The sequence below is a fragment of the Melanotaenia boesemani genome, chromosome 24 (genome assembly GCF_017639745.1).
Source record: "Melanotaenia boesemani isolate fMelBoe1 chromosome 24, fMelBoe1.pri, whole genome shotgun sequence".
Taxonomy (NCBI): domain Eukaryota; kingdom Metazoa; phylum Chordata; class Actinopteri; order Atheriniformes; family Melanotaeniidae; genus Melanotaenia; species Melanotaenia boesemani.
The window spans coordinates 4,533,440-4,558,097 of record NC_055705.1 but is presented as its reverse complement, the minus strand read 5'-3'; the positions used below and the strand labels follow the sequence as shown (position 1 = coordinate 4,558,097).

Genomic DNA, 24,658 nt, shown 5'->3' with positions numbered 1-24,658 from the left:
GTTTAAATCCAAAAGAAAAAAATGACTAATTTTAGAAATCATAAGAAGAAAAAAGGCAGATGCATGAAATCTGATTACATTAGGACGTTTGTCTCCCTGCTGACACAAGCATTGTTGTTGAATGACCAGCGCTGGGGTACCAGAAGCTCATAAGTCAATAGCTTAATAAAAGACCTAAACCAAAACTAAAAGTAAACTATAACTAAATCAAACCTAAACTAAAACTTAACCGAATCCAAATAAAAAACTAAACCAAAACTAAACTAAAATGAAACCAAAACTAAAAATAGACCAAAACAAAAACTAAAAACCAAAACTTAAAATAGACTAAACCAAAACCAAAACTAAACTAAACCAAAACTAAACTAAAAATTGACTGAAACTAAAACCAAAACTGAACAAACTAAAACTAAACCTGCAGAAAAACAGCGCAGGACAGAAGAAGACAGCAGCAGGTGACCTGAAAATGAAAAGCAATGAATAAACACAAGTTGCTACTATAAATACCACCATCATCACCATTACTGCCAGCATCACCATGACCACCAGCAGCAATCACAGGAAGCAGAACGAGGTCAGCTGGTGCTGCGGTGATCCAGGGGCGAAACCAGTCCTACGTGTTCACCACTACATGTAAAAGCTTCAACTTTGAGCAAAAAAAGCAGCAGAAACCTCCTGCGTTGGTTCAGAGGTTTATTTTCACATCTTTTACAAACAAAAGTGCAAATGACCGAGTAGTGTTGGAATAATGCTTCTGATAAAACATCCAGGGCTCAACATTAGTTTGATCTAATTAAATATAAAAAACAAACACAATGAATCTGCAACATCTATACAACAGAGATCTTTCCAGAAAATTCTCTTGGCATTTAAAACCAGCAACATGGAGAGGTGTGTGTTCCAGTCTGGGTGAGGCATCAGCAGCTCTACGACTAAAACCACAAGACAGAAAATGGCCGAGGGGACAGGAAGCGTGCAGCCGAGGAGGAAGAGGACTGGAACAACTCCACCTTCATCATAAACTGGCAGCTGAGTCTTCTTCATGCGGCAGGTAGCAGCAGCGATGGTACCGTCTTACGTTGGAGCCTCCCTGAAACCCCCCCTAACCATGAAAAGCTGTTCCAAGTTCCAGAGGCGGTGACGGAAACATGGCAGCAACACGGGGACAAGTTGGCTTTCCATGGAAAACCATTTTAGTGTAAATAAAAAATGAGTTGATGTAACTTGTGAGCAGGTTTAATGGCGGTTAGCCTTTCATGAACAGGTGTGACGGGCTGGAGGCCGCGACGGGGAGCAGACCCTGCCTCCATCTTCCCTTCACGGTGGCGTAATAAATAAACCAGACACGGATGACAGCTCACGTCACAGAGGAAGGTAGGGAAGGGGAACGTAGCTTATTTACACAGTCTGTGCTTAGTTGAACATGATAGACTCCGGATCCTGGTTCATCATCTGGGCCATGTGTCGCAGGACGTCCTTCTTGGTGATGATGCCCAGGAGACGCCTGCAGCCAATCAGAAACACAGAATCAGACCCGAACACGTGAACAAGAAGAATAAACAGAATTATGGTCAACAAGTGTTTACAATGGTCTTTAGAGGATGTGCTGCTCTACTGGTTTTCAACCTCGCACATGGTGGACTCTTGTATCCATGGCAACCAGCAGGATACACTCATTAAGCTCTCAAAAACCAAATTAGGGATGGGGCCGATCCGATCCAGTATCGGTTTCCGACACCAACTTAACTCATGGATCGGAAATTTAAGATCCAACTTGGCGAAATTTCTGATCCATTATTATGTCAAACGTTGGCGAGGCGTCGTGGATGCGTCCCATCGTACATCATACATGATCCATCACCATGTATGTCAGCATGAGGGCCCAGTGAGGTGTGTGTGTGTCTGTGTGTCTCTGTGGCTGTGTGTGTGTGTCTCAGTGGCTGTGTGTGTGTGTGTGTGTCTGTGTTGAATTGTGCTGTTAGATGCACGCTGTTATTGATTCTTATATACTTATTTTACTTTTTCATTTATTTAAATATTTTACGTTAGAACACCTTAATTTGTTGCTGCTACTGATCAAATACACACTGTTGTAACTTTTCTTTTATTTCAAATATCAGATATTTAAAAACCTTGTTTTTTGTGCTGTGTACCTAATTTGTGCCGATCAGATGAAGCAGCCCTTTGTATTTTATTTGGAGAGCTGTAGTCTAGAAGTTTCCCCTTTTTTCATGTTAAAAAAGTTAAAAACTGTTGCTGCATAGCGGTGATCTGTGGTGTTTATATGACAGGCTTTTTTCTATCTTGTATATTGCACTAGTGTGTAGCATCTAGTAACCCTGTCTTAAAATTTAATCACATTACAGTTACATATTTGTTTTCAGGATGGGATTTTTCTTGTTTTCTGATCTTATGCTTCAAGTTACCTTGTGGTACATATATTTGCTTGTAAAGAGAAGTTTATTAAAGTCTCATATAAAAAAACAATAACAATAATAGAACTCTGGTATTGGAATAGTATCGTATCGACAGATATCCAAATTCAAGTATCGGAATGGGAAAAAGTAGAAAATGTGGATCGGTGCATCTCTAAACCAAATTTATAAGCAAAATAACACATTCAGTCCCACAATCAACCAACCAAATCATTTCACTGTTCTGATGGGACACGTGGTAAGCTAACAAAATGAGCGTGAAGATACAGAAGGAAAGTGGAGAATGCAGTAGAATGTGCTTCACGACTGCACGAGTAGATCGAGACAATAAAGTTAAATGGCGACATGACGAAAGCTGCAAAAGCTGCAGACCAAGATGGACGTTTCTTCCCTCTACACCAGCGGTCCTCAGCCTTTTTGAGCAACGACGCACGATAACAAACATCCGTGTTTGCAATCCCTCCACCAGACCAGTTTGCAGGTGTTGAACCTGAAACCGAACCCTAAATAAACGCGTGTCTGACTTTGAGCTAGAGGTTTGTGTTAAGCTAGAACTCCTTTCTGCCAATGGCAGCGTTTCCATTGATCCTTCCATCTGGTCTCAAACTGGACCAACAAGGTTTTCTTTTCGGATTTTTCCGCTCCATTCTGGTCATTATTTAGATTAACTTGGTTGGCACACAATGATGTGGTGCATTAGCACCACCAGCTGGTCAGTAGCGTGGTCCAGAATGTCGGATGCGACGACTGACCGGTTAATTGTGTGATAGATCTAATGGGCCGTCCTGCAGCCTCGTTTACATGTCTAGCTCAAACCCTAAGGACCCACAGTGACCCTGATGTCTCATGCCCTTTTAACGTTCGGGACACTTCCATGTTAAGCTAAATGATAGGTCATGTGACCATTGGGGTGATCGTGTGTTTCCATACCAACCACCTAAAATTGACTAGCCAACTATTTGGAGCTAGCGCGTTCTGAGGCTAAAAGGTAAGATTTATCAGTTTTAAGGTTGGCAATGTTTAAACATCATGCTGTTTGTAAATTGGTCAGATTGGGATCACGTGTTGCCGTATATCTGGATCTTCTTGCTGAATTTGAGTGGTAACCACTGTTTTTAAAAACAATAACCAGTGGATCAAGTTGATGAGAGGCTGATCAAATTATTACTTCATTTTGATCCACAAACTAATAAAGACACTGAACCATACTGGACTCCATTGTTGTTTTAAAACAAAAAAATACCTACGAAACTGAAGTGAACCATCAAAGAACTCCGACCTGGTGAGTTTACCGGCCGATACCACCCCTGCTGCCACCTTCAGGCTAAAGGAGAAATTGCAACACAACACCAAAACAACTCGTCCTCTAAGCTCGAGTGCGAGAGCAAACTCACCAGTGTCAGCTACGCCGTGGCCGACTGCATGCAGACGCCGCGTGAATATAAATCCGCATCATATCTGCAGGTTTACATGATCCATCAGCATGCTGACAGGACGTCTCTGTCCCACCAGACTACCGGACTAGGCTGAGACGAACTCGTATTTAAAAATAGTGAAAGTGCTATTACCTATGAGCCAGATGAAAAGAGAACAGTTCTGGCTCCTGATAGACAGTTCTACATCCTACCACTAGAGGGAGCACAAGCTGCATTTCACTCGACCGATGACATGAAAGCAAACATGGGTGCTACATGCTGCAGTGAAAGGATAGGAGAATCAGATGATTCTGAGGTCTGAGGTGGTTCATTGGTGATATTAGCCATGTCCTGGTGCCGTGTCCTCACCCGCTCCTGGTGACCAGACACTGGCGGAGGCCCAGCTTCCGGAAGATGTCCACCACCGTCTCCATGGGCGTGTGGTCAGTGACGGTGAAGGGACTGAGGTTCAGGATGCGTCGCAGCTTCAGGGGCTGCGGGTTGCTGGCCGGCAGCTGCGGCGCATCCTCTGTGAAGTAGACCACCGAGCTGCTGACCACGCCATCCTGCTTCTGACGGGCGTTTTCTGTGGACGGACAAGAGACGGACAGTCGTGTCAGCCTGTAGAAAGCTGCCTGGGTGTCCGTTGTTGATCTGACTTACTGATGGCGAGCGTGAGGTCCCGGCGTTGAACGAAGCCGATGAGCCTCTCTGACTCCCTGGATACAACCACCGGGAAGCCGTTATAGTCGGTGTCTTTGATGAGCGTCTCCACGTCCTCCACCGTGGTGCTGTCCTGAGTGAGGACAGCAAGAGGGGGGTCGTTTCTGCGCGGTCGCATCACGTCGGTGGCCAGCGTGCGGTGGGTGAACTCGTCCCGGACATCCAGGTAGGGGTAGCCGTTGAGCTGGATGTGCGACTCGTAGATACCCTCCTTCCCAAAGGCGTCCGCCACCCACTTGCTGGTGACGGCAGCAGCCATCAGAGGGACAATGTACTCCAGCCCACCGGTGAGCTCGAACATGATGACCACGAGGGAAACGGTCATCCTGGTGACGCCACCTAAAGGGACGCAGCAACAGTAGCTTTAATACAGCAGAGAAAACAGACATGAAGCCCAAAGCTTGGCTTTTAGTCCATGTGAACTCACCCAGACAGGCGGCGGCTCCCACCATGGCATACAGCCCGGGTGTGACACAGTCGGCGCCGGGACGGCACCAGTTCTTAAAGATGATCCAATCGTGGTGGTGGTACGCCATCTGCTCCACAGCGATCCCAACGATTCGTCCAGCGATAGCACCAACCGCCATGCTGGGGATGAAGAGACCTGAAGGGATCTGAGGAGGAAGCAGAGGTGAAAGCGGTTTTTACAGAGGCTGCACCGACGGCGAGGCTGCACACTGAGTTGTTGATCAGTCGTGCTTACACACATTTTTGGCTGAATTTAGTGCATGCAAACATTTTCTAACTTAGTGTGGATTTTACCATCTTGTACTTAAGTGTTCAACCGAATACCTCAGCTTCATACAAACAGAATCTTGTGTCTGGTGTCACAATGATTTCAGGTTCTACACGATTCTTAATGTCCTGTAAATAATAATTACTCAATTAGTAATTCTAGGAGAATAATAAACATGTAGCCTTACTGGATTGGACTTCTCTGTCCCTGTAACAGAGTGGAAGACATGTAAAACTCTTCTCTCTGATCTCTGACTTAGGATCGGTGTAACAAAGGTAATTACTTCTGGACATCGTCCTCTATCTAGAGATATGTCTCGTCTGTGTGTCACACCACTGGTTTTTTTGTTTTGTTTGATACTGGACCATTGCGATAGACTGGTCACCTGTCCAGGTGTACCTGCTGCTAACCTGCTAGCTGCTGGGACAGCCTGCAGCTCTCCCAGCCAGAGCCATCCGCGATCTTGGGGCACAGGCCCAGTGAGCGAAGATTGGCAGCCGCCAGCCCGGCCAGGGACCAGTCATCCAGGGTGGCCAGAGCAAAGGGTCCAGTTTTCGTGTTATCTGGCAGTTTTTCAGGACGGCTTCTCAAGCTTCACTTACTCATCATCTTGCTAACCCTAATGAGGTACCGTAGCTCTATCATTCTATGGCATCCAACATAGATCCAGACCAGGCTACAGCTGGACCTGTCAACCAAACTTAACCTCAGCTTCTGATTGGTTAGTAATGTGTCTCCTCTCATACCGCTGGTAGACTGGTACTTTAGGCCCTAGAAGTCCAGAAGAACCAAAACACCTTCATGGTCTTCCACACACTGACCTTCATGCCAAAGGTGAAGATGGTGATGACGATCTTGAAGATGAGCGCAAGCGCGAGCTGCCACAGGGCGTTGTAGACCCCGGGTCCCGCCGGGCGGTCCGGGATGTCGTCCACTGGCCGGCTCATGTTGGGGTTGTTGATGTAGTCGCAGAGCTGCGACGACTCCAGCGCACCGCAGTCGTTGAAGAGCTCCGAGATGAGCTCACTGGTGCTGCGGCGGGTGTACGGGTTAGGGTACGCCAGCACGGCGGTGATCCCCGTCACGATGATCACCTCCAGAACCGGATACTTCCCAAGCTGTGTGGTCTTCCTCCGTCTGCACCAGGCAATGTTGGCCCTGATAAAGAGGGTCCCCCAGAGACCGCCGAACACGCCCAGCAGAATGAAGGGAACCAGCTCGGCCATGTACCAGGGGGTGTGGTACTCCACATAGAACAGGACCAAGCGGCTGTTGCCGAATGGGTTGATGGAGCGTAGCGTAAAGGCGGCGACCAGAGCGGCGAAGAAGGAACGCCACAGAGTCTTCAGAGGGAAATAATAACTGACCTGCAGGAGGTAGATCCAGATGTGTGTCAGAGATCAGCCAGAAACCATCAAAGACAAAGAGGAGTCCGGTCAGAACCAACCTCTTCCAGGCTGAACAGAACTCCTCCGATTGGCGCTCCGAAGGCCACCGACACTCCAGCTGCCGCAGCTGCCGACAACACCTGTAGGAGAAAACCCACATCAGGTCCAAGTTTTCCATTTTTCATCAGTTAGGTTACCCCTTCAGCCCAATACCGGTACCTCACTTTCCAGTAAAAAAAATAACAGAGAAAAATGGATTCTAAGTTTTGAACACTTCATCTGGGTTTAACACTAGAAGTCCCAGAGCTGCAGCTCATCAACTACCTGTTCTCATGTAAACTAAAGCTTTCCTCCGCACCCCTCCTCAGGTCTAACCTCCAGTTCAGGTCTCTTTTCTAGGTCCAGAGTGGACTAAAGAAAATGATGTTTGTTATAAAACATAGACACAGCAGATGATCTGTGGAAAACACTGGGCCACCTGCAGCAGGTGAGGTGAAGCCCTGCAGCTGCAGCAGAGACCTGATCTGGTCTGGCTGGAGCTGTTCTAGCTCCATAGTAAATAGTGTAGGTTGCCATGATAGTATAAATATTCTTCCTGGAAAAACCCTCTAATGGTTTTATATGTTAAGGTTGGGGAGGATGTTTGTCCCCTCTGGGTTACCGTAAACAGGAAAACTGTTGCACAGGCTGATGGGATTTCAAGTTGTTTGTCACATGCTAGATGGCAGTGAAATGCAGTCATACATGCATCCGAGGCTGTGCCCATATACCTCCAGTAAAAAACCAAAAACAACACGGTAATAAACGAAAAAGACAATAAATATAAGCCACAGTGCAGTGATGTACTGCTATACTGACAGTATTACAATGTAAATGGCGGTGCAAAATAAATATGGCAGCCGACCAGGGTACAAAGCTGCTAACCCTACAACCGTTGCCACCCCCACAATCGTTGCTATCCCTACAATCGTTGCCATCCCTACAATCGTTGCTATCCTTACAATCGTTGCTATCCCCACAATCGTTGCTATCCTTACAATCGTTGCTATCCCTACAATCGTTGCTATCCCTACAATCGTTGCCATCCCTACAATCGTTGCCATCCCTACAATCGTTGCCATCCTTACAATCGTTGCTATCCCCACAATCGTTGCTATCCTTACAATTGTTGCCATCCCTACAATCGTTGCCATCCCTACAATCGTTGCTATCATTACAATCGTTGCCATCCCCTCAATCGTTGCCATCCCCACAATCGTTGCCATCCCCACAATCGTTGCCATCCTTACAATCGTTGCCATCCCTACAATCGTTGCCATCCCTACAATCGTTGCCATCCCTACAATCGTTGCCATCCCCACAATCGTTGCTATCCTTACAATCGTTGCCATCCCTACAATCGTTGCCATCCCTACAATCGTTGCTATCCTTACAATCGTTGCCATCCCCTCAATCGTTGCCATCCCCACAATCGTTGCCATCCCCACAATCGTTGCTATCCTTACAATCGTTGCCATCCCTACAATCGTTGCCATCCCTACAATCGTTGCTATCCTTACAATCGTTGCCATCCCCTCAATCGTTGCCATCCCCACAATCGTTGCCATCCCCACAATCGTTGCCATCCCTACAATCGTTGCTATCCCTTCAATCGTTGCCATCCCTACAATCGTTGCTATCCTTACAATCGTTGCCATCCCCTCAATCGTTGCCATCCCCACAGTCGTTGTCATCCCCTCAATCGTTGCCATCCCCACAGTCGTTGTCATCCCTACAATCGTTGCTATCCCTACAATCGTTGCCATCCCTTCAATCGTTGTCATCCCTACAATCGTTGCTATCCCCACAATCGTTGCCATCCCTACAATCGTTGCCATCCCCACAGTCGTTGTCATCCCTACAATCGTTGCTATCCCTACAATCGTTGCCATCCCTTCAATCGTTGTCATCCCTACAATCGTTGCTATCCCCACAATCGTTGCCATCCCTACAATCGTTGCTATCCCCACTATCGTTGCCATCCCTACAATCGTTCCTATCCCTTCAATCGTTGCTATCCCTTCAATCGTTGCTATCCCTTCAATCGTTGCTATCCCTTCAATCGTTGCTATCCCTACAATCGTTTCTATCCCTTCAATCGTTGCTATCCCTTCAATCGTTGCCATCCCTTCAATCGTTGCTATCCCTTCAATCGTTGCTATCCCTTCAATCGTTGCTATCCCTTCAATCGTTGCCATCCCTTCAATCGTTGCTATCCCTTCAATCGTTGCTATCCCTTCAATCGTTGCTATCCCTACAATCGTTGCCATCCCTACAATCGTTGCTATCCCTTCAATCGTTGCCATCCCTTCAATCGTTGCCATCCCTTCAATCGTTGCTATCCCTTCAATCGTTGCCATCCCTTCAATCGTTGCCATCCCTACAATCGTTGCTATCCCTTCAATCGTTGCCATCCCTTCAATCGTTGCTATCCCTTCAATCGTTGCCATCCCTTCAATCGTTGCCATCCCTTCAATCGTTGCCATCCCTTCAATCGTTGCTATCCCTTCAATCGTTGCCATCCCTACAATCGTTGCCATCCCTTCAATCGTTGCCATCCCTTCAATCGTTGCTATCCCTTCAATCGTTGCTATCCCTTCAATCGTTGCTATCCCTACAATCGTTTCTATCGTGGAGCTTTTCACTGTGGAAACTATAACAAATGTCATTCTCTCTTTCAGTTCATCACAACTTGCTCAAGCAAAGCATAAATCATTCTGTTTCTGACCCTCTGAAGTCTCGAGACTGAGTTTATGCATATTAATCTGATCATAGTGGAGCAGTATTTAATTTATTATCAACAGCTTAAAGAATCCACATACGTACCAGGGCCTGAAATTCACTGTGGGATTGCAGGAATTGTACAAAATATAATCCAAATCTCACAAACCCAGCTGTTATAATGCTGGAAACTCCGGTCGGTGGATGTCCTGCCAGTAAGACGACCTATTCATGGACTGTGGTTTAAATGTAAATCTAAATTCACATCATCTGACGGGAAAACCTCAGAAAAGATCAGTGCTAGTAGCGGTGCTGCTGTCGTAGCTCCAGAGCCGGTAACGTTACCGAGCAGTCCAAAGAGAGGTTCCAGACTAACTGGTTCAGAATATATCCGTGGCTTGAACATAATGGCGGCGCACGATTTAATGTCCAGTGTTCGGCTTTCTAACACAGCAGCTGTAAACAGTTTGAAGAGGAAATGAACAGGTTTCTTAAAACTTTATAGTACAAAACTAGCGAGCAAGTCTAAAAGAATTTATCCCGTGGTCACGCGTTATTACCGTGTGGAAGAGATCATTAACTTGTGGCCACGTGTTTGGCTGATGCACATTTTTCTCATCTGGTTAAATTCATGAAAGAGATGGAGGATCCTTCTGGAAACACCGAGCTATGGTAGCTCCATGAATGGAAAGGTCTGCCAGAAAGGTGTACCTGTACCGAGCTGAGCTAAAAGTCCTGTTTTCCTTAATAACGGATGAATCCACCGTAAGTTACACCAAGTCATTAAGATGCACAGACTATAAACAGTTTAAAACAATCTGACTAAGAAAGGAGAAAGAGACAACTCATCTGAGGTACGAGTACAACACCCCCCTCCATGTGAAGCATGTCCCCCCAGTTTTGAAACATGAATTTCAGGCCCTGACGCACCTCTCGCCGCTTGCCCTCGTTCTTGCTGTACTTGGAGAAGAGGCTGCAGAAGAGGTTTCCACAGCAACAGGCCACGTGGACCAGAGGACCCTCCTTTCCCAGACTGAGACCGGACGACACCGCCAGCACCAGGGTGACGGTCTTGATCAGCAGGGTCCATTTCCCCAGGTACCCGCGGATGATGAAGCCGCTCAGGATCGTCTTGATCTGCACACAAAGCACACGATGTCTTCAGCGTACGTGCTCTTCATCACTGGGACACCTGAAGATCAGCTGGTTACCTCTGGGATTCCTGACCCGCAGGCGTACGGAGCAAAGACTCGAACCAGCGACACGGCCAGGAAGGAAAACAGCAGAGCCCACAGGATATACAGGAAGTAGTTCAACAGGTACGCCCCGGCTCCCTGAAACACCAGAGACACTTTCTCTCATCCTCCTGCCGCTCAACACATTAAAGCAGTTTGCAGCGAGTCTCTGACCTCCGAGTAGCCCGTCATCAGCTCCGCCCACTTCTGCCACTGCGGACACTTGTCCCGGTCGTCAAACGTGGTCTCGTTGGACGTCCAGCAGCACTGCTCATGGCTGTACCAGAAGGCCGACAGGCACACGCCCTCCTTCAGGTCCGTCATCCAGTCCACCGCCAGGTCGATGACGCCAGCCAGCGTTCCTGAAACAGCAGGAATTTAACCCTCCCAGCTCAAAGCTTACCACAGAAAAACCCGCTTGGTTTTACTGAAGTCTCTTCAGCCCAGGGGTCCTGATTCCCAACACAGAACCACAGAAGAAGAAGCAACCAGAATAAACAGAGAAGAAGCAGTGGTGACGGGACAGGAAGTTCCTACAAAATAAGCGGGAAAAGCTTCGGTTTCCTGGAATCAGGACACAAACAGACTCGTCAGGAGGAACCAGTGTGGCATCGAGAGGGAATAAAACGTCAATAATAACTTATTTCAGAGAATCCGTGTTTCCTCAGGTTCTCAGCGGTGCGGAGGTTAGTCGTACCATATTCTAAGTCAGAGCTCTTGGTCATTCAGGTACGCCCTCTTTAACCTGACGTGGTGACAACACAGCATTTTACAAGTGGGCATGAATCTGTTCCTCCTCCAACTGATGGAGAGAAAGAAGGAATTTCTAGTCCTTCCACACCAGCCAGGCACCGGATTCACCTGAACGTGGCAGTAAAAAAAGAAAAGCTACACCAAAGAACCAGGTAGCTTCAGCAGGTGAGGCAACAGTAAAACTGTGAAGCTGGGTGGTGTCAGGTGACCACCTTTCCACTGCTGGACAGCCACCACAGAAGAAGACAAGCTCCTCTCTCCTCTGGGTCTTCCACAGAGGAACACGGTAGGACTGTGATCCATTTCCTGCACCACTTAGACCAGCTCAGGGTTGTGGGGAAGCTGGAAACCATCCCAGCTACTATAAGCAGCTACACCTGGACAGGAGGCCAGTCTGTCACAGGTCAGACGGAGAGAGGCAAACTACCAGTCAGTCCTAGGGAGAATTCAGAGTGCCGTTACCGTGCATGTGTTTGGACGGTAGGAGGAAGCCGGAGGACCCGGAGAGGAGTCTTTGCTGGATTTCAGATCCTGATGATCTGCTGTAGATCGTTTTTAGTCCTGACTCCTCTTCTTTGGTCCTCTGCGTGTCCAGTTTCTGCCTCCATGCTGAGATAAGCCAAGTTTCAGCTAACAGGTCTCTAGGAATCACCTTGCTGCTAAAATCCTGTTTCAGTCTCTCAGACTGTCGGATCTTTGTAGGAAATAAAGAATGCATCTTTGAGACAAGGCGTCTCAGTTTAAAGCAGTTCTTTGCTAAGTTGTCTGTTATGTGTCCACACAACTCTGGTTCATCCCTTGAGTCAGGAGCCATTTTCTGTCTGATGTAAAGATCAGAGTTAGAGTCCAAGACGAAGACACAAGGACTGGATCAGACTGGTTTTATGCTTCTTAATAAAGAATGTTGTTCAAATCTCAGGTAATTCTTAATCAGACCATCTTTTTGTAATCTTGAGTGCTACTGCAGACTAAATAAGACTCAAACTGACCTGAGAGGAGGCCGATGAGCAGCATCACCACCCATCCCGACCAGGCGTCCAGCAGACTCTTGATCAGCTCCCAGATGGATTCTTTACTCTTACTGGTGATCTGCAGAGAAACAGCCAGCTCTGAACATCATTTCCACCACCTCTTTATCCCGAAATAAAGGAAAACCTGGACGGACCTTGCGGTGGCGGTCCGTGTCTCTGGACTTCTCCCTGAGCCAGTCGATGGTGTGGAAGTCCTCATAGGTGCCCACATCTGGAAAGGGCTCGTCCAGGAAGTCCATCAAGGTTCCAGCTCCATTCATTTCCTCCGTGGGCGTGGAAGCGCTGACACCTGGAGAGGACATGGTGACCAGTTTAATGCCTGCGATAGTCTGTGGCAGCAGGTGGAAGACTCGGCTCTGATTTTACATGATGCTACTGCTGTATTTACGTTAGCAGCTAAAGCTAACTTAGCATCATTAGCTCGTTAAAACCTTGTTATTACCGTCACAAGCTTCCATGTTGCGGTCCATCCTCACCGCTGTAAGTGGGAATATTATCCGTTAAAATGTTACTTTATATACAGACAAATAAATCGGGCATTTTAGTAGATATCTAAAGATAAATAATGCAACTGCAGCCAGCGTCGGAGACTACTGCTCAGTCTGCCAGTCTCACGATATTTCCATAATCTCGCGTTGGTTAAACCATGGCCAAAGATGGTCTATTGTCGAGATTACTCACGCGTAAAAGAAAAAGAAGCGGAGCAATTAATTACCAAAACAAAAATGGACTCTTTACAGGACTGCTCACACAATAAAGAACGGGAAAAAATAGAATACGTTAACAAAACGACTTTTTACGACGGAGTATTAGGGCCACACTAAGAAAAATATTTTTTCATAGACTTCGAGAATAAAGTCGTAAATTTACGAGAATAAAGACGTAAATTTACGAGAATAAAGACGTAAATTTACGAGAATAAAGTCATAAATTTACGAGAATAAAGACGTAAATTTACGAGAATAAAGACGTAAAATTACGAGCATTAAAGTAGCAAATTTACGAGAGTAAAGTCGTAAATGTACCAGTAAGCGCAATACAGGTAAGGTTAATGTCATGATATAGACCACACGTAAATGTTTTAAACTTTCCTGCTCAGTGAAAACTGAGTTTTTAGGTAGCCTACGGGCTAGTATTTTATCTTAACTATGTTACGTTTAGTTTTACTTTTAATTAAACAACTTCTGCATAATTGTGACGGTTTAATGAATTGCATGTTACGAGGGAGAATGTGTATTCAACGTAGAGTCTCTTGGCGATTACAGTCAAACCAGGGGTGACCAGACGTTCTCGATTTTCGGGGACAATTAGACCGGCCTGTCCCCACTCAAAAATGTCCCCGATTTTAATGGTGGAGAAAAAAAAGTTGCGCGTAGACGCAAACTCCAGCCATTGTGGTACCCAGTTAAATTACTGGGCTGATGTTAAGCTGTGTGGTAAAATAGAACAAGAAAAGCAACTTTGGGACAGTTTGAATAAATGTTACATTACACATGGATAAACTGTTAATACAGCTAAGAATCCACCATTAGTGTGAAAGTGTTTAATTATGGCAGACGCCAGGCAGACGTCCTGGTTGTTTTTGTTTTTGTTTTTTTTTTTATTGTTGATTTAATAGGCCTAGTATTTTTTATTGTCAAAACTGTCATGTTAAATAATAGAGATAGAAGAAATCTGTGTAGCTTGATTGTTTATCCTCTTCTTGTAAGTTGCATTGTATAAAAATAAAGAATAAACAGCTCATACAGCCTTAATAGAAGTGTTTGTTCTTTAATTGTAGCATTTGTTGATGTTGTTTAGTCTTAATGATACTGTTGCATGTAGCTATGTGACTGTATTTTAGATTGCAACTGGCATTAAACTCATGCAGAAAAATTATAAAATACAGATAATGCATGCTCTTATGACCTACAAAAGTCATTACTGTAATGCTCTACTTTCTGGTCTGCCAAAGTAGATGGTGCCTCACACTGTTTTCATGCCACATATACCGGGCGAGTGGGTCATTTTTGCAAATAATTTTCTATTTAAACTGTACTGTTTTTATTCTACAGATTCATAATGGCAGAGAAACTGACAGATGTTGCATCTTTCTTGAGGGGTAGAGGTGTTCCAGAGGAAACAGTCAGTTTAATTGAAGAGCAAAAGGTACTGCTCTGAATGTACAGTAAGATGAACCTGTTGCCCACCCAGCCATTTTAGCTACTTGAGGGACAAAAAAAATGAAGCTTTGAGAAGATTTGTTTTAGTCATTATTCATGATTATTTGCCCTCGATGCACACCGCTATCATGACAGCTACGCTTCAGTGTCAGAATATAGACATTATATGGCTGAGGAAATGTAGTCCCAAATGGCATGGCTGTTTGATGACAATGTAATTATGGAAAGTGTCCAAAAATTTTAAATGTAGTATACAATTAGATTACTACATGTTTTCTTGGTTGCCCCATTTCAGGTGGATAAAATAAGACTTGATAATACAGTACCTCATGCAACCATATGTCAAATAAGTTTAAACATAACTTTAATCAATTTTCTTTTAATCACAATTACTGAATGTCTTTCAATTTGCTTTTCACTTTATATAGGTTTATTGTTCTTTTGCATCTGAAGTTGATAGTCTTGTACTCTGTCCTTTTTCCAGATTGACAAAGAGGTCATTATGCTAATGGAAGATGTTCAACTGGCCCAATATCTTCCATCATATGGAGACAGGGTTGCGCTGTTCAATTTTTGCAAGCTTAACACAAACCCATCAAAGCGAAAACAGGGTCTTTTTGAGAAACTAAGAGAGAAACTGAAACTTAGAAAGGAAACCCACAGAGAGGAAGAAGAGCCAGACACATCTCACAAAGCAAAAAGTAGAGCAAAACGGTCCACAAGAAATGTTGAAATAGGATGGATTCACACTGACAATGAAGTGACAAAGCAGGTCAGAGCAAAACAAGGTGGAGGGACAAGAAAAGTAACAATGAAGATTCAAGCAGGTTATGATGAGATTCTGAAACAAGGAAAAGACCTGTTCTTTCCAGAGGGCACATCTAGCAAAGGTAATGAATCTGACTTTGAATTTGATGTTTGGGACTTCAAACAAAATCCTCTTCCCAAAGAAGTTTTAATTGAAAGCATTTACAGCACTGTAAAACTCCCAATTTTGCGCTTCTACTTAGCAACTAAACCAAAAAGGAGGGAGGAGTCTGATGATGAGCTTAGCTTTGCCAGTGCTGCTATTCATGTATCTGAGCCTGCAGTAGAGCCAGCTGATGAAGGGTCAACACTGGACTTAATAAGTGACAGAAATCAGTTGGGGTTTATAAATGAACCTCACAGCCCACTTCAAGAGTTGTTTTTTTTCTCTGAAGAAAGCATTGAGTCATCAACCCATGAAAATCCAACAAGCTCAAGCACATTTATAAACGTAATTAGCGATCCCATCGCTCTGTCTGTGGATGCCAACTACATTGTTTTAAGCGATGTTTCAGAAGTAAGTGAGGTAGATAACTCTGACCCTGAAATCATATTTGGTGCACAGCAAACAACTAATAATGAGTCTCTCAGTGACACACTGCTCTACCAACCTGATGACTTTCCTCCAAGCCCTCTTCATACTTTGCCTGAAATAACCTTGGTCTTACACCACACAAACAGCTTCAATGAAATGATAGAGGCATTTTCTAACCCTGAGATCATGAACAAAACCTTGAAAGTAAAACGTATACTTCCTGACAACTCAGTGGAAAAGGGCAGCGGTTCTGGAATTGTCAGAGACAGCTTCAGTAGCTTCTGGGAAGAGTTTTATGAACGGTGCACCCTTGGAACAACTTTGAAAGTGCCTTTTCTGAGGCATGATTTCAGTGCTGCTACATGGAGAGCAATTGGAAGAATTCTTTTGAAAGGATTCCAAGATTACCAATACTTTCCCATCAAGCTAGCCCCACCTTTTGTAGAGGAATTGCTTTTTGGGGCAGTTCACAGTGATTTGAAGACAAGTTTTCTTCAGTTTGTGAGCTGCCAAGAGCAGGATGTCATAAGACAGGCTCTAAATGACTTTTCATCTGTTGATGCTGATGACCTTCTTGAAGTGCTGACCACCTATGAGTGTAGAAAAAAACTCTCTACTGCTACCCTGCCACTTATATTGGATGAGATCTCTCACAAGGAACTTGTGCAGAAACCCATGTTTGTGATCGACTGCTGGAGGGATATCACAAAGCCACATTTGCATCTGAACTCTGAACAACTGACCAAAATGTACAGTGACCTCAAACCATCGCCAAGGAAAGTGGTAGGAATACTGAACTTTCCTGCAGGGATGACACAGAAGGAAGCAGAGGTGTCTCAGCACCTAAAAAGATACATCAGGGAACTTAATGAAGAAAAGCTGGGAAGATTTTTAAGGTTTTGTACAGGCTCTGATTTGTTGATTTCTGGTCAAATCAATGTGGAGTTTGCTGTTCAGAGCAGTTTTACAAGACGGCCCGTTGCCCATACATGTGGAATGGTCTTGAAACTGTCTGACAGCTATGATCATTTTCCTGACTTCCGCAGTGAATTCAATTCCATTCTAGAGAGCAAGATCTGGATAATGGACATTTTGTAGGCAGGATTTGTGGCGTCAAATGTTACTGCTGACTTTTTCAGTCTGAAATATTGTTACAGAGTTCAGTACCTCCACACACAAGGTTCAAGGTTCAAACAAACAGATGCAGTCATCAGCACAGATTTTTATAACAGACATATTATATTGCACACACATATTTCAGAAAAAGCATTTCTAACAGAATGTTCAAAAATATTTCAGTTACGTTAAAAAAAAGTATTTATCGGTTGTGAAAAACAGTTTATCAAATTGTTTACATAAGTATGTATTGATCTGTTGTAATCAAACAGAGGTTGTATATTGTTTACAGAAAATTGTATTTGTGTTTGCATCAAACTGATGTTTTTCATGTTTACAGAACATATATATTGATCATTTGTGATCAGGCAATCGTTGAAGCATTTTTATTTGTTGTTATAGATTACAAAAGTGGGCCATTGAATAAGACACTGGATTTCTTGAGGTCATTTTGTATAAAGACATTTTATTCTGAATCTTAAGTTACTTGTGAAGTTACTAAAAGATACGTTCGATACAATTGTGTTTGAGTCAATTTGACAAAAACCGGCATCTGCTGAACATTTCAAAAGTTCACACATCATAAAACAGATTTCCTAAATGTAGTTGCTACACTTACAATACAATGTGGTACTTGCACTTTACACGAGTATTTCTATTTTACTATTCAGGTTTTTTTCTACAATTCAGATAAATATATTGCATGTAGGTACTATTTACATTGTTATGACTCTTACTAAATAAAACTTCCAAGCTATTTTGCTGAAGACAGTGTATCACTAATACCAGCATTGGGGTACTTAGCATATGCTTGGAATGATTCCTTTATATCTACATGGGGAGAAGCAGGTCCCTTTTTATGAATGTGGTCATGTATGTACAGTAGCATGATGTGCATAAAATATAGGTGCTTTAATATAGGACTTCCAAATCAGTATGTCTAGTTGGACAGTTGCTCAAATTAGGCAGCAACAACAGGGTAATTAATTAATCACAGTTTGCAACATCACTAGATGCTCCTAAAGTTAAACAATGCACCTTAACATAGCAGAAACTTACTGTATGAGTGTATTTTATGTTTACTGTGACATCAAAACATAAGGGAGTAACCTAACTTGCATCATTAAACTGAAAATTAGCATAAATTATGTTTTTTTAGTCATTCACAGAAAAAAATTGGATTCTTTTTCAGATTGTTTGCAGCACTAACTTTCATAAAAAGTCACTTTTTATTTTAATGTTCAATCTTATCAAATTAAATTTACTGATACCTGAGCATAATTTACACTAATTTATTTAAAAAAAATGCTTATTCGTCTTTAGTATGAGTGGCATTTTAGATAGAATATGACTATATGACTAGATAGAATTGGTAATGTGTTCAAAGAAAATGTCCATTTTTGCACAGAATTTGAAAAGATACTCTGGGTCTGCTGAGGCGGTCTTTTGTTAGGTCATGTCAAACTGCCTAAACATGGCAACACAAAAACAAAGTGAAAATTGTGAACCATTTATAAATGATTTAGTATTTCATTTCTTAATAGTGAATACAGTTCCATGGCATGGTATGCATCCCCAGGACTATTCCAAGCATTTTCATCCATTAGGAGAACGCAAAGCTCAAAAACAGTTTCATCACAGGGGTACTGTCCTTTTGGGATGCACTCCTCCTTGCAAACAGCAACCTCCTCAGGTAGTACACTCTGGAGTCTGTCCTCTGCTGCACAGAGCTGTGGCATAGAGTACATGAGAATGGGCCTTCCTTTCTGTACACCATGGGTCGGTTTTGATCTTATCTGGTGTGTATTCCATGTTCTGACAACCTCATCAAGTTCATCCTGTAAATAAATAACCATTTAACATTTACTAGTCACTACAAGCATTGTCTATCACATTGAAAATGCAGTTGAATGCAGCTCTGTCCAATAGCTATTGTACCTGGATGAGGTTGAGGAAGCAGAACTGAACCAATGATTTGTCCAGACAGTCCCCTGAGAAGAGCCCGTCATCTTTGAGGGTCTGAAGTATGTCCATCCAAAACTGCACACTCTGTTTACGCAGGATCCCCCACCATGATTCTATCCGTTGATTGGCAGTGCTGCATCCGTAAAGGAAGCTTCCATCTCCCGCATGATGGTCCGTGTGATTTCTCCGGAGGAACATCTGCATGTCCCTGACGTGTCCATTTTCCGTACCAGGGTCTGCTCTTAGCCGCTGCGGACAGCCTCCAATGCTTATTACAGTATTGATAAAGTAATCAGCAATTACCTTTGGATTGCTGTTAGTTGTATATGCTTCCATCCACATTATGTGACGACTAAATCCATCGATGCACCCGTTGATGGCAATACCATAGGGCTTTAGTTTATCATATGAATCCATATGCCATAAAGCGTTTGGGCCTCTGCAGGAGTACTGCCGGCGTCGGAGACGCCGTGCTCGCCGCCGGTCGACTCCTTCTGGATCTAGTGTCTTAATTATCAGCCGGATTTTTTCTTGAGAAACCACAAAACCCTTCTGAATGGCCCGCTGATGCATCCATCTATAACCCTGCAGTCGACCACTTCCAGCCATTTCCCCCTCAACAAAAGCAGCGATTTCGCCTAAGTCAGTCTGGTTCTTTCGGCGGAATAGATGCATTTTCTTGCAGAATCTTTTCAAAGTCCGAATGCTAATGATGATGTAGTGCTGATGTGCCAAAAGAGTTAATATCTCCTGGTTTGTGAAACCTAGTTTGAAGTATAACTTAACGAAATGCTCCACGGTTCTCATTTTAGAGACTTCTCTTCTAACAAGGTTAAATAACGACTTTATTCACGTAATTTTACTAATTTATTTTCGTAATATTACGACTTTATTCTCGTAATATTACGACTTTATTCTCGTAATATTACGTCTTTATTCTCGTAAATTTACGACTTTATTCTCGTAAATTTACGTCTTTATTCTCGTAAATTTACGACTTTATTCTCGAAGTCTATGAAAAAATATTTTTCTTAGTGTGGCCCTAATACTCCGTCGTAACTTTTGAATGATGCAGATATAATCAAACATGAAATGTGGTCAGTTATCATTTATCTGTTTTCTCCACTTTGTGTTTTAAGGCAAGGCAAGACAAATTTATTTGTATAGTACATTTCATGTACAAGACAATTCAAAGTGCTTTACATTAAACATTACAGCAGGGTGCAGAAAGCAATACAAGTGCATAAAAAACAAAGATTAAAAGAAATTAAATTATTTAATAAAAACAGAAAGAAAAGGCTAAAATAAAATAGATAAAATGCAAGAACTAAAGTTCCAGTGTGGGCAAAGACAGTGTTAAGACATGATCAAGATTAAAGATTCCAGCTTAACAGAAACAGATGCAGATCTGGACTCTAAATAAAAAGTAGTTTCATGCAGCAGAGAACAGGTGGGTCTTTAACCTGGATCTAAATAAACTGAGTGTTTCAGCTGATCTGAGGCTTTCTGGGAGTTTGTTCCAGACATGTGGAGCATAGAAGCTGAATGCAGCTTCTCCATGTCTGGTTGTGACTCTGAGAACCGACAAGAAACTGGATCCAGATGACCTGAGGGTTCTGGTAGGTTCATACTGGGTCAAGAGGTCTCTGATGTATTGTGGTCCTAAACCATTCAGAGCTTTATAGACCAGCAGCAGAACTTTAAAGTCTATTCTCTGATGGACCGGCATCCAGCCGACTAAAGCATGGATTAGTTTTTCCAGGTCCTGCTGAGACATCACATCTTTTATGCTTTCAGAAGTCAAATTCACACAGAACATGATCATTTACTGCCATCTAGTGGCCAAATCTCTAAACTACATTTTTAAAAAATTTATAACAAAGCAAAGCAAGTTTTTTTCTACAGCACATTTCATGTACAGGACAATGCAAAGTTCTTTATTTAAAACATTTCAAACATTACAGATGGTGCAAAGAAAGCATTACAAATCAGGAAAATGCAGCATCAAATAGCAGAAATCACAATAAAATCAAAATCAAATCATGATAAAATAATAAAATCATAAATTAAATTAAAATGATTAAGAGCAAGATCAGTTCAAAGTTAGTGTGCAGATTTCACGTATCGGTGCATGAGAAAAGAAATATTTCAACATTTAACAAAAAATCCAACAGAGAGAAAATGCCTGGAAAGTACTTGAAGTCCAGAAGTTTCTTCAATAGGATCAGAACAGAGAAAAAGCTGTGCAGATAGCCAGCTGCCTAACCAGGCATGTAGTAAATAATCCTTCTGTAGTGACATGAAAGTAGAGAAGGCAAACATGGTCTCTTCTATTTACACAATAATGGCTGTGTTTCAGTAAACCTATACAAGCTGTACACTGACAACTTGTATAGGTACGACAGCTCTAATAAAACTGGTGCTGAAATGTGAGGCATGTGCTCACTTTTGTGAGATATAGGTGTTGAAAGGGCAGCTGTGACTTTCTATAGAGATTTGCCCATCTTTATGCTGAATTCCTCCACAAACTCCACCTCTTTCCTCTACGTTTCCATGGTGGAGGCAATGGTCATCAAACGGTCGTTACAGCATGAACAAAGAACAACCATCTCATGGAGGATGCACAACATTAGGTGTTGATGAGTGGTCAATCAGCTTTCTATGTGTTTACATGATGAAGAATGTTGGAAACAGACAGATGCATTTCCAGCAATTACACTTCAAATCAAGACGAAACTGCATTTAAATCCTGCTTTCCTAGGTCAAAGAGTGACATCACAGAGGAATATGACATCACAAATGTGGTCAAAACAACATAGAACTAAGAGTGACATCACAGAGGAATATGACATCACAAATGTGGTCAAAACAACATAGAACTAAGAGTGACATCACAGAGGAATATGACATCACAAATGTGGTCAAAACAACATAGAACTAAGAGTGACATCACAGAGGAATATGATGTCATAAAAGTAGCACAAACAACATACGCAGATCAAAGACTGACATCAAACATAAAATATGACATCACAAAGGTGGCAACAGCAGCATAAAAAGATCAAACATTGACATCACAGAGGGATATGATGTCATAAAAGTAGCACAAATGACAAACACATCAAACAGTGACATCACAGAGGAACATCCTCTTGACTACCAGGAAAAAAAAATACTGTCCAATCACATTTTTTTAAAAATCCCCAATCTTTGTAAGGTACCAAAGCCCCACCCCTTCACATTTGGTATCACTGAAAAGCCCTAAACGTCCTCTGTAGATAGCAAAAGGAGTTAACTCAGTAGAATGCAGTGGGTGGGAGATATTCAGGTTTACAAATGTCCCCCACAGAGGACAAATTTGAACTACTGGTAGTCAGGAGGATATGATGTAATGAAAGTGGCACAAACAATATAAACAGATCAAATGCTGAAATCAAAGAAGTAATATGACATCACAAATATGTCACAGACAGCACCTGATTCCTTATTTGGATTATTAGAAAATAATAAAATTATTATTAGAAAATCAAAGAACTGGTGATCGACTTCAGGAGGAAACGGCCCGTGCACACCCCGCTGTACATCAAGGACACTGTTGTGGAGATCATCCCACACACCAAGTTCCTGGGGGTCCACATAGCTGACAACCTCACCTGGTTGCTGCACATCTCCTCCACTGTAAAAAAGGCTCACCAGCGCCAGCAGTTCCTGCAGAGGCTAAAGACAGCATACCTCAGCCCATCAATCCTCACCACCTTCTACAGAGCCACCATTGAGAGTGTGCTAACCAGCAGCATCTCTCTGTGGCATGAGAGCAGCAGTGCCTCAGACAGGAAGGCAGTGGGGAGAGTGGTGAGGTGGAAAAATTATTGGGGTCATACTGCCACCCGTTGGGGACCTGGCAAGGCAATGCTGCCTGTCGAGGGCAATAAGAATCACCAGCGAGTTCCTACTTTCTGGGCCTCCGTCCACTAGCCCTCCCTGACTTCCAATGTTATGGGATTGCAACTGGACTGTTATGAATCCTTAATTGTGGCTCAAATCTAGGGCAAAAGGGTTAGTACAAAAAATTAGGCTGGGTCAAAACTAAATTGTATAAAAAAATATTTAACAATTAACAAACTTAAACAAGCTCTTCCTGTAAGTGCAAAATAAAAATTAACACAAAAAGGTTAAATCATCACTTGAGACAACAGATCTTATAAACAAAATAATACCATTACCGGCAAACAACAAACTACAAATAAACAAAACCTAGTTAACAAAAGGTGTCCAATTACGGCAATACTCTAAAAATCGACACAACAAAACCAAAGAAGGTCAACCAGACTATCTCTGGGACTTCACACTAATAACAAACAAAATACAACTCAACCAGCTTTTTAATAAGGAAAGTGTTAATTATCTACTGTTACGTCCTTGTTTAACTAGGGGTAGTAAGGACGGAACACAAAGCGAGTCGGATACTGGACCTCAAATAAAAAGTACAATTTATTAAAACACACAAATGGGTTCAATTACAAATACGACTATGTGTCGACTGAAACTACAAACAAAGAAACTGATAAGTTAAACACAATAAACAAGCTGAAAGTGTCCCAAAATGGGTAATAATTACTATAACAAAATAAACAGAAAGTGTCCCAATAAAAGGGTTAATGATTACTCTTTCAAACTAAAAATGTCCCAAAAAACGGATTACACGCACACAGGCAGAATTAAAGCTCTAGAACAAACCAAAAAGACTTCACCTCAAGTAGGGAACAGATATGTCAAACTCAAACACAACGATCTTACTAATTATCAAAGGTTTAACCACGACAAACCCGCACCGGGTAACTTCCACAACCAACAAGTTATGCAACACTCCCAGTCTGGCAAACTGCGTGACACTGTCCACAGCTGCCCCGAATGAAGTGGGTGACATTCCCATTTGTGTTTAAGACACTAAATACACATTTATTACACAGAGATTTGCATTGATTGTCTCTATTTTCCTTTCTTTCTCTCTTTTCTCCTCCCAACATACCTGGCCGAATGTTCCTCGGCTTGAATGCAGCACCTTGGACTGCTCGGCCATTCTGACAAAAACTAGGGATGTTGCTTGGTTTTATGGGCAGATCACTGTTAAGACATCGACAGCAACACTGATATAACCAACAGCAGCCCACAGCTCTGACTGTTTCTCGTAATTCTGATACTGGCCTCCAGGCCCACAAGTGACAGCAAATGCTCATGTTTATTATGCAGCATCTTGCATAGGACCCACGCTAATCTATAAATTACACTGCACATCCCCTTAGAAAAAACACCTCAGGTTTACCTTCTGACAAACTAACAAACCCCTAAAATCCTGCTGCTTTCAGCTTCACAACATTTCTAGAAAGTGAGTCATGGTTCATCATGATGAAAAACTGCAGCCTCCTGCAGGTCTTACCACACATGGCCACTAGATGACAGTGTTATACTACATATGTAACACCTGTTCTTTACAGTTTTTCTCAGTCACTTTGGTGCATTTCTCACATCAGACTTTACATTCTCATAACTATTAGTTCAAACTCCACAACAATTAGTCATGTGTGCACATCAGCGTA

The 24,658-nt window shown here is 42.9% G+C and overlaps 3 protein-coding genes across 3 annotated transcripts; 1 reads left to right on the top strand and 2 right to left on the bottom strand.

Annotated features, from left to right (window-relative positions):
• Positions 1-680: 680 nt before the first annotated feature.
• clcn4 (chloride channel, voltage-sensitive 4) lies at positions 681-13,105 on the bottom strand. Its single transcript, XM_041978405.1, has 12 exons — positions 12,919-13,105; positions 12,611-12,765; positions 12,435-12,534; positions 10,867-11,054; positions 10,669-10,791; positions 10,388-10,594; positions 6,757-6,837; positions 6,131-6,676; positions 5,001-5,187; positions 4,514-4,912; positions 4,220-4,436; positions 681-1,504 (listed from the first exon to the last, which is right to left on the bottom strand). Exons 1-12 carry the CDS (start codon positions 12,944-12,946, stop codon positions 1,414-1,416), a joined length of 2,322 nt encoding a protein of 773 aa, XP_041834339.1. The 5' UTR covers positions 12,947-13,105; the 3' UTR covers positions 681-1,413.
• Positions 13,106-14,314: 1,209 nt separating this feature from the next.
• Positions 14,315-17,817, top strand: LOC121635273. Its single transcript, XM_041978407.1, has 2 exons — positions 14,315-14,624; positions 15,123-17,817. Exons 1-2 carry the CDS (start codon positions 14,538-14,540, stop codon positions 17,076-17,078), a joined length of 2,043 nt encoding a protein of 680 aa, XP_041834341.1. The 5' UTR covers positions 14,315-14,537; the 3' UTR covers positions 17,079-17,817.
• Positions 17,818-18,545: 728 nt separating this feature from the next.
• LOC121635937 lies at positions 18,546-19,760 on the bottom strand. The gene is made up of 3 exons (XM_041979377.1): positions 19,035-19,760; positions 18,648-18,934; positions 18,546-18,564 (listed from the first exon to the last, which is right to left on the bottom strand). Exons 1-3 carry the CDS (start codon positions 19,734-19,736, stop codon positions 18,546-18,548), a joined length of 1,008 nt encoding a protein of 335 aa, XP_041835311.1. The 5' UTR covers positions 19,737-19,760.
• Between the last annotated feature and the right edge of the window lie 4,898 nt (positions 19,761-24,658).

Excerpts from the sequence above, each read along its gene's own strand:
- LOC121635273 (XM_041978407.1), top strand. The coding sequence starts at position 14,538 with ATGGCAGAGAAACTGACAGATGTTGCATCTTTCTTGAGGGGTAGAGGT. Across the intron at positions 14,625-15,122 it reads GTTTAATTGAAGAGCAAAAG|ATTGACAAAGAGGTCATTAT; the intron begins GTACTGCTCTGA and ends TCCTTTTTCCAG.
- LOC121635937 (XM_041979377.1), bottom strand. The coding sequence starts at position 19,736 with ATGCATCTATTCCGCCGAAAGAACCAGACTGACTTAGGCGAAATCGCT. Across the intron at positions 18,935-19,034 it reads GCTTCCTCAACCTCATCCAG|GATGAACTTGATGAGGTTGT; the intron begins GTACAATAGCTA and ends ATTTATTTACAG.
- clcn4 (XM_041978405.1), bottom strand. The coding sequence starts at position 12,946 with ATGGACCGCAACATGGAAGCTTGTGACG. Across the intron at positions 11,055-12,434 it reads GCTCATCGGCCTCCTCTCAG|GAACGCTGGCTGGCGTCATC; the intron begins GTCAGTTTGAGT and ends CTGCTGTTTCAG. Across the intron at positions 4,437-4,513 it reads GGACCTCACGCTCGCCATCA|AAAACGCCCGTCAGAAGCAG; the intron begins GTAAGTCAGATC and ends GTCCGTCCACAG.